General features: G+C 37.3%; 1 protein-coding gene across 4 annotated transcripts in view; it reads left to right on the top strand.

Annotated features, from left to right (window-relative positions):
• Positions 1-9,006, top strand: part of gcgrb (glucagon receptor b) — a 65,042-nt gene extending 56,036 nt beyond the window's left edge. For all 4 annotated transcript variants that reach the window (XM_067403082.1, XM_067403083.1, XM_067403084.1 and 1 more), the window contains 6 exons: positions 2,483-2,552; positions 4,551-4,639; positions 4,713-4,857; positions 4,983-5,024; positions 5,470-5,791; positions 6,646-9,006. In XM_067403082.1, the coding sequence (XP_067259183.1) occupies positions 2,483-2,552; positions 4,551-4,639; positions 4,713-4,857; positions 4,983-5,024; positions 5,470-5,791; positions 6,646-6,764 (787 nt within the window). In that variant the 3' untranslated portion in view covers positions 6,765-9,006. The remainder of the gene's footprint in view (positions 1-2,482; positions 2,553-4,550; positions 4,640-4,712; positions 4,858-4,982; positions 5,025-5,469; positions 5,792-6,645) is intronic.
• Positions 9,007-10,126: the final 1,120 nt, after the last annotated feature.

The following is a 10,126-nucleotide window of genomic DNA, read 5'->3' as shown; positions in this document are numbered from 1 at the left end:
CATGCATATATATATATATATATATATATATATATATATATATATATATATATATATATATATATATATATATATATATATATATACATTTTCATTCATTCATTCATTCATTCATTCATTCATTCATTTATCCCAGTGTTGTCCTTTAAAACAATGTTCTTTTTTCAATACCTATAAAAACAAGAATAGTGAATTTATCCCTAAAACGCATCTGTCACATGAAGCCCTGCAGGAGCTGTACAGTAAATCCTGATGTCCTGTCAGATATGAAATGAGTTTGTGTGGGATTGCACAGATATAAGTGGATATACCAATCAGACTATCAGCTCTTTATGAGCCGTTCACACGGTCGATCTCCTCTAACAGTCTGAACGCAGGTGAAAAGAGTCGTAAAGCGGCCCATTGCTCTTAAATAATATACACTGATATGAGACACTCCTATATGTGTGTGAACCAGCGTGATCTCATTAGTACGCATAGCTGTTTGTGCTTAAAGTGCAGTTGGATACACAGAACATACTGATGTACACAAAAGCAGTGTATTGATAGTGTCTCATGCCGCCTGATTCTGGATCAGTGTGAGCGTTTGGAGACCTGATGAACATCTGGTGACTTTAGACAGCTGCTGTTGTCATTGGTTGTCAGGTATAAAGAGTGATAACTCACCCTCTTTTATTTGTCTTTCTGTTTATTGTTTTGAATTTGATTCATCAGTGGGTGGTGTGGTGACACTGAGGTATAAGTTTGGGTCTTTTTATTTTCATTGTCGGTTTTCTTCTTTGTTGTGTACTATTGCAACTCAAGGCCTTGTTTATGAATGAAGTACAACAGTTCAAGGAATATTCTGTGCTTAATGCAAGTTAATAAAAAGTTAAAAATTGCATTTCTGCTTTTAAATCACACACACAGAAAATCTCCATTCCAGTTTGTAAAAAAAAAAAAAAAAAAAAATGGCAAATGCTTCACCAAAGTGATGTACAATCAACAAAAATACAATGCATACAAAAGTTGTTTTTAACGGGAGTCAACATAAATGCTTTAGAAAGAATATTGAAAATACATGGAGTTCTGCTGTACACAAAGACTCTTAAATGACTTAATTTACCATTATAAATCCAGTCTGGATTTGACTTCTAAATTAATTTGCCATTTCTCAGACAACATTTTTCTGTTTGCAGATAAAAGAGTCCCGTTGTGGGCTTGTGTTTGAGGATTGAAAGCTCACAACGGTTGCAATTCAGACACTTCTAGAGGATTTAGAAGTTTATACATGAAAATACCTATGAAACCTAATGATCTCCCTGTTCACAGGTGTATGAGTGGGATTTATTAGAAACATTTAATTCACTGAGGAAAAAACTCCTGTTCAGATAACAATGAACCAGACCGCTAAAGACACCTGCTTATTTTACTTAGAAGTGTAATCAGTGCTCAGATGCAGGAACAGAAGCCAATACACACACACACACACACACACACACACACACACACACACACACACACACACACACACACACACACCTTAAAGTCAATTCAACATCTCCACTATTTCTGTTTATTAGTTTCTTGGCTTATTTATCAGGGATTGGTATTCTAAAATAAATACTTTAAGCAATTTTTCATCAAAATATAATCAAACTTGGTCTGCACCATCCAATCAGTTCCTGATAAAATAAAGTTCTTCACCTCAGATTTCTGTTTTTTCTCATTAAATATGCAGTTTCATTCTGAAATATGTCACATCACTCTTAAAAGATAAGCTTTGGTAACACTTCATTTTACAGTGTCATTGTTACTATTATAATAACTACAAATAATGCATAATTACATGCAACTAACCCTAAACCAAACCAAACCCTAATTTTAAACCTATAGTATGTACATGTAGTTAATTAATATTAGTCAGTACTTAAATGTATAATTACAGTGTAACAAAGACACCCCATTCAGTCTTTTCTTCTTAGACTGAACTCTGCCTGCACAGCAAAATCCCCCGAGTTAAATCAACTCTGCTCAGAAAACATATGGTCCCTCTCTACATGGAGTTAAAATAACACTGATGCAGAGTTAAAGTTTATGAGATAATATGCTGCTTGTGGAGTTGTTCAATCAGATCTTGAGAGATTTAATGTCTTTTATCTTAAGTTCATTTCATCTAAGGCTGTGGCTGGAAGTGATTATGCTTGTTAACAGCAGGTGTTCATCACTAATGCTCAATCATAACTTAATCACTTAATTATCTCATTAACTTTAACTCTGCTTCAGTTTTACTTAACACTATATAGAGAGGGACCATATGTAATTTGAGCAGAGTTGATTTAACTCTGGGGATTTTGCTGTGTGTAAATGAAAAGTGAGCTGCAGGTTGACTTTTAATATGCAAAACTGCCTTTCTGTTGTCACCAGTTTTATGAAAACTGAATTATGAATTAGCATTTTTCTGCTTTTAAATCAATGAATTATGATGTGTTGTCATATGCAGATGCTGGGAAAGGAATATCAACATGGGCTTCTGGTGGATAATCCGTTCTCCCATTCTGTTCGCGTATCTGGTAAGAGACTCGCACACACACTTACCATCTGATCTTATCAAATCTCATTCAAACCAAAAGAACCGCAGCTCCGCATTCGTCATGTTTCTATGCAGAAGATCTGCTCTGCATATGTATGCGCTGAAGTATTGAGATTCAAGCGGTCTCTGCATTCACACACACACAGTCTCTCTGATATTATCCGAGGACTCGCTCATCGAACGCCTCGGGCTCAGGAACGCTTTATGAACTCTGCGTGTCACTGAGTGTTTGTTCGGTGCGCTCATCAACTCGTATAAAAATGCTCCGGGGGTTTTACAAAGTAACAAAGACAATCACAACAGAAATGTTGGTTCTATACAACATAAATGATTTATTTCACGAGTCCTGTTCGTACTGCAGTAGTACCATGTTTTGAATTAATAAAAAGTACATAAAAAAATAGCCCCGTACACCAGCAGAAAACTTTTTTAAAGCGATATGTGAATCTGAGGATGGCGGTATGTGATATACGGCAGTGGCTGTAGAGCTTGATACTGATTGTTGCTATTGTAACACGATTTCAGTTACTGAAAATTAGTTGGAAAACGATATATATATATATATATATATATATATATATATATATATATATATATATATATATATATATATATGGAACATTCATCATGTTTGATGCAGAATTAAGTGCATTGTGTACTTTATATCTTTAGTTATTATTTTGATGTTGTTTTGGTGGGTTTAAGCCGTAATTATAGGTCGATGCTCGTTACTGTTACGTTAAATATATATATATATATATATATATATATTTAAAGTATAACTTTAAAAAAAAAATGCACTTTTTTCAGATTGTACCTTCCATGATGTGTAATACAGCTGTCTGTGAATGTAAAAGGACTGCAAAGGTTTAAAGATTAACGTGCATGACAAATAAAGTTAAATCTTTACAAATCATCTGACGACTGGTCCAAACTGAAATTGGCAGAAATTCATTGCATTTTATTTAGAAATTAATGTATGTATTATTTATATTTGCTATTTATTATTCATTAATTTGTATAAATTTAACTGCAGTTTTCTGTTTTAAACTTTCACATAGCATCTTTTGGTTATAAAAAAACATCAAAAATTCAAATCTACATTTTGATTTTAAAAAGTTTATTATAAAAACGTATTATTTTTCCCCAAAATGCAATAAATCCATGAAACTTTTTTTTTTTTTTTTTCAAAATGCAATTAATCCATCAATATAAAAGTTATTTTTCAAACTGAAAATACACAACGAAGTAAGTTGATTCACATATATGACAGAGTCTGAACTTTGTCAGTACTAATCTTATATACAGGCATTTGACTAAAAATATTCAGCCGTCGCTCCCAAAATGAATTCAATGGGTCATCTTGTTAATGTTATAAATTATTTGTCGTTACCGATTAAAGAGTATCTGGTGCCACCGCACACTTAAATAAACACATTTGCCGAGTACATTGGTATTAAAAACGGCTTTTTAAAAAAAGCCTTCAATGTTTACAGAGCGTGGAATGGTGCGCTGTGATTGGTTGAGCGTATATATCGTGTTCTGCAGAAAAAGGAGACTGGTGTTTGTTGCGTTTTGGAAAGAAAGGGAGAAAACATGACAGAATAAACGACGGATTAATGACTTTTCAATACTGACCAGATAAAATACAGATTTTGTTGCGCATGACTTTAAAACGTAAATACAGGTCATAATAAGGTGCTTGAAAAACGACCTATAGGGTCGTGTTTTTTTTGGAGGACAGTTTCCTTCATTATGTTGATATTGTAGGCTTCAAACATATAGGACTGTATGTGTGCTGAAGACCAAACCTTTTTGTGAATATTAATAAGGTCACATTGATGTGTATGTGGAGGGTGTGATAATGCATTGACGTGTTTCATGTACGGTAATAAAACGGAGATATTGGGGTCGTTTGAATGACACACATCACATGACTCATGATTTTAACCTCTCTCTTTCTTTCCTTCTGGATTAGATTAATTTCATCATATTCATTCGCATAATAAAGATTCTGATGTCCAAGCTGAAGGCGCATCAGATGAGATACACCGACTATAAGTTCAGGTAAAGAACGTCACCTTTCTTTCATTCAAACAGACGTCATGGCCTCATTGAAAGTGTTCATCTATCTCCTCAGGCTGGCGAAGTCCACGCTCACACTGATCCCTCTGCTGGGAATTCACGCCATCCTCTTCACCTTCGTCATCGACGAGTCCGTGCCGAAGGAGTCTCTTCTGAGGCTGATCCGCCTCTTCTATGACCTCCTGTTCAGCTCCTTCCAGGTCAGAGGGCAAAGGTCGCCCGCCCACCGTTGGCATCAGATCATTTCAAACAGGGATTGATTGTATCTGCTGTGAGATGAGTGCAGATGGATGAGGTTCATGTGTGATGTTTTCTGTAATTGTAGGGTTTGCTCGTGGCCATCCTGTACTGCTTTGTCAACAAAGAAGTAAGACATTTTTCCCTCTTTCTCAAAATCATCACTTAGAAAGCAGCGGTTCTCAACTGATTTTACATCAGAAACCTTTTTTTCCATTAAACTTAATCTTTTTAATAATTAAGGTACTATTATTGTTTTATTTATACAAGTTTTTAAACCTTTATAAGCCTGTTTATTTTACTATCCTAACTAAATACAATTTTATTGTTAGTTGCTTGTGTTTTTTTGCATTTAGACCAACTAGTTGGCAACCACTTTATATGCTAATCTAGGTTTTTTTTGCTAATTGTATTGAAAATCTATATATTTGTGGAGCCCTTCATGCTGAGCATGAACATTCGACTCTTTGTGTTCATTTATATTGCATTTAATGTCATTTTTCACCATTGATTTGTTTTTGTATTTTGTTATATCACTCTGAATAGTCCAATATACTGTTTCTCTGGCTCTCCAGGTCCAGAGCGAGATGCTAAAGAAGTGGAAGCGGTGGAAACTGGGCAAGGACATTGAGGAAGAGTACCGTCACACCCACAGCCAGACGCCCCATGCCAAAAGTGGCAGCATGGTCCCGGCGATGACCCACGAATGCCCCGACACCCCAGAACCGGCGACCACGGCCTCGGCGGAGTCACAGCGTCTGGTGACGGGCCTTCAGAACGGGGTGAGCCGGAGCAGAGGCCGCGCCAGGCTGCAGTTGGCCTCCGAGCCACAGGAGGGCGCCAGTAACTGCAGCTCTCTGACGGAAGACATTTGTCTGGAAGAGCGTCCCCTCAACAGTGAGTGCTCAGCGATGGTGGCAGAAACTAACGTTTGAGGAACAAGATGCTGACGGCTGTTTTTAACACTCATGGATCAATGGAAATGACGGTACATTCCAGCGCAGGAAGATGTGGGTCCTTTAAAAACAAACCGCAGCTGTCTCCTGAGTTGGTAAATAACTAAACAGTATTAGTTATTGGTGCTTTCTAAGGCAAGCAGCAGTATTTTTATAGCTCATACTTGAGGGTTATGGGTTATTTCTCTTTTGGCCGAGCAACCATCTAGAAACCATCCAATTTGGTGTCGGAAATACTGATTACATTTACATTACATTTATGTATTCAGCAGATGCTTTTATCTAAAGTGACTTACAATAGAGCACCACATTCCTGGAGGCCCACCAACACTGGACATTTTGCATGTCTCCTTTGTCTGACACAACCATTTTAGATCTTTGAGTCACTACTAATGAGCTGATAACCCTAATCGGGTGTGTTTAATTGAGGAGACATGCAAAATGTGCAGTGTTGGTGGGCCTCCAGGAATGTGGTTGGTAAACACTGCAATAGAGCATAAGCAGTTCGCCACAGAGCCAACAATGGGCCTCATTCATGAAACACGAGCAGGATGAATATTTGTGTAGGATTGTTCGTAAAGCTGTTCTGATGTGAATTTTCAGATTCATGAAAATGTTTGTACTTTCAAAATGTTAGTTGGTACTAAAGAAATGTACACCTGCTCCCTACCACATGTAAATGGTGCGTGAAACGTGAAAGTTTTGTGTTCTTTTAGGCGAAGTGATGACACTAAATAATATTGCCATAACATTTCATGAGTACATTTGGCTTTTCTTTTTTTTTTTTTTTTGCAGTCGTCACTGTCACTTTTTACCCAGCTGTCCAATCACAGTGGAGGAGGGGCAGGACAAATACTACACCAACCAAACATCCTACTTGTACAACGTCTAAACAACAGTGGACAAGTTGCTGATTACTGCATTTTTATATTCAATAATATTCTTCAAAATGAGATACTAATAACAAATTACTGCCTGGAATATTCCATATCATCATAGCAACCAAAGCGCTTTAGCTGGAAAAATGCTGCGTCCCAAAGCGCTCTCAAGCGCCACCAGCTGGCCGTTTTCAGAAAAGCACCTGGCATTTTTTTCAGCTGGCTAAAAACGCTTTGATGGCCTTTTAGTCTCTTTTGCATTTATACAATATACCGAGAAGGGAGTCCAGAAGATTCCACAGCATTTCTGGACACATAAATTGCATAGCAGTAATTCAGATGCAGGGATTATAGCTAATTGTGAATGAGCGTGCACGTGCGCCCTATTTACGAATGATTGAAATTCATTAGCATACACATTTAACTATCAAATCTAATGTTTCCGAAGCATTTGTGAATCCGGAGGAGTTTTCGGGAAGGTCCGTTTTACACGCAAATTACTGAGAATGTACTCATATTTACGAAGGTTTCATGAATGAGGCCCAATATTCACAGTATACAATGGCACGTTTATTAGAATCTTTGATTAGGAAACAAGCCAGAGCAGAAGAGAAATTCAGGGAAGAGAAAAGATTCTGCTTCTTAAAAGTTGTGATGGTTTGTGCATTTCAGTGGAGGTTGGTGGCTCGGAGCAGAGAGGGTGAAGGGTCTGGAAAGCCACTTTGTGCCTCATTGTAAAGGAACAGCAAGGCACTGCTCATTCGATACCAGTGAAAACACTTGGTTATTTACCCACTCAGGAGTTAAAACCACTTTCATCACCAAAACACTCACACACCACCCAGAATTCAGTTCTGTTCCACTAACCATGGTCAAAAGACACTGAAACATGTCAATCAGAGATCATCAGTCGCTCTGCATCAGTAAACCTGAGTTTGATGTTTCACACGGGCTGTTCGCTTGGTATCGTGAACAGATGCTTTAATAAACGGTGTCAAATTCAAGCAGATCCTCATTGGAAGTGGTGTAAAGTTCCTGTGTTTACATGCTATATGTCCATCCGCACACTTCACTGGAGTGCCATTCTTACAGACTACCCACAATTCATTGGGAAAAAAAAAGCAGCTCAGTTGAGAGCTTGGGAATGCTCTTTACAGCTCCCTTGTGAGACTTCTGGGATTGTAATAGATCTCAAGACCATTACTTGGAAAAACCATTCCGTATTTGGGAGAAAACAGTATATTTTTACTTGCAAGACTAAAACACTCTCCCTGTTCATGATGCATTATTTACTGAAGCGATAAGGTATGAGTGGTTATAATATTATTAATATAAATATTTATGAATATACATCAATTAAAATCACAGCTACATGTGATCTAAAGCAGCCGTTCTCAAATGATTTTGCTTCAGAAACCCAGTTTTAGATTGGACTGGATTGGTGACCCAAGAGTAATTTTAGCATCATTGAGAAACTATTGTAGTTTTTATGAATATTTTGAATAGTTAACATGAACTAAAAATGCATTACAGCATTTATTCATATTTATTACTATAGCATTTATTAATCTTAATTTATATTTACTATGAGCAGCACACAGTGTATTCAATATATTAAACAACCTGTAGTTGTAGTAATGCTTTTATAAAACCAATACTACATAAAAAAAGCTGCAAAACCCTAGTTTAGTGTCAAATGCCATCCTTCTGCTTGAAGATTTAGTCCCTAAATAACAGAATGTTGCTATGCACCAAAAATAAGCAGAAATGAATAGTGATGAGCAAGTGTTTTGTGTCATAGCTGTTTCTGATTTATGATTTAACACTGGAGCGCTGTATTAACCAGTCAGAAGCCAAACATTTAAAGATACTGCTAATTATTTACATTATCCACATTGAAAAGATGAGATTTGTTTAGTTAAAAGCTAAATCTCAAATAACTATGTATCTTACCATAAAGCTTCAGTAATGTGTGAATAATGCAGCATAAACACGGAGCTTTGTGTGGAGTCCTGGACGTCATGTGATTGTGAGCTCATGCATCTGCTTCCTTTTAATGTCTTTTTGTGCTTTGTGGAAAGAATTTGTATGGAAGAGTTGAATTATGGTACATGTGTAAATCACTTTTGTTATTGCCTGCAAGAACAACTAAAGAGGGAGCAAAAAAGAAGCAGAAATCGAAAGGAAAGTTGTTATAATAAAACTCCCTGAGCCTGCTTGTATAGTCTGTTGTGGATGGGTTTGATTTACTGTTTCATTTGGAGATCTCTGGGAACAGTTGAAGCCACTGTGAACTTCTGCTCCATAAATCACTCAAACACACACGCTGCCGTAAGTACTCGAAATACCATCCAATCGAAATGCATCGATTAGACAAGGACTTACACTTTATGCAAACCTGTTTGATCTGGAATTATATAATATACTATTGGAAGTTAGAAGTTTTGTCTTCAACAACAATATTGTAGTTGAAAATATACATTTACATTTTGATCTAAATCCACACATTTACACACACACGTTCGTTTTTGTGAATTGTGGGGACATTCCATAGGCGTAATGTTTTTTTTATACTGTACAAACTGTATTTTTTATCCCCCTACACTACCCCTACCCCTAAAACTACCCATCACAAGAAACTGTGCACATTTTTACTTTCTCACAAAAACTCATTCTATATGATTTATAAGCCTTTTGAAAAGTGGGGACATGGGGTAATGTCCTCATAAGTCACCTCTTTTTGTAATACCTATGTCATACCCATGTCATTATATATAGTATATACACTGATCAGGCATAACATTATGACCACCTTTAATATTGTGTTGGTCCCCATTTTGCAGCCAAACCAGCCCTGACCCATCGAGGCCAAGTCAACACCTCAAACTCGTTGTGCTCCTCAAACCATTCCTGAACCATTTTTGCTTTGTGGCAGGAGCATTATCCTGCTGAAAGAGACCAGAGCCACCAGGAAATACCGTTTCCAAGAAATGGTGTACATGGTCTGCGACAATGCTTAGGTAGGTGGTACGTCTCAAAATAATATCCACATGGATGGCAGGACCCATGTTTTCCCAGCAGAACATTGTCCAAAGCATCAAACTGCCTCCACCAGCTTGCCTTCTTCTCATAATGCATCCTGGTGCTATGTGTTCCCCAGGTAAGCGACGCACCCGGCCATCCACGTGATGTAAAAGAAAACGTGATTCATCAGATCAGGCCACCTTCTTCCGTGGTCCAGTTCTGATGCTCACATGTCCACTGTTGGCTCTTTCGGCGGTGGACAGGGGTCAGCATGGGCACCCTGACTGGTCTGAGGTTATGCAGCCACATATGCAACACCACCTTTCTATCAGAACCAGCATTAACTTCTTGAGCAATTTGAGCTACAGCAGCTC

Source organism: Chanodichthys erythropterus, chromosome 12, assembly GCF_024489055.1.
Source record: "Chanodichthys erythropterus isolate Z2021 chromosome 12, ASM2448905v1, whole genome shotgun sequence".
In the NCBI taxonomy this organism is placed as follows: Eukaryota; Metazoa; Chordata; class Actinopteri; order Cypriniformes; family Xenocyprididae; genus Chanodichthys; species Chanodichthys erythropterus.
The sequence above is the reverse complement of the archived record's forward strand: the minus strand, read 5'-3'. Positions and strand labels throughout refer to the sequence as shown.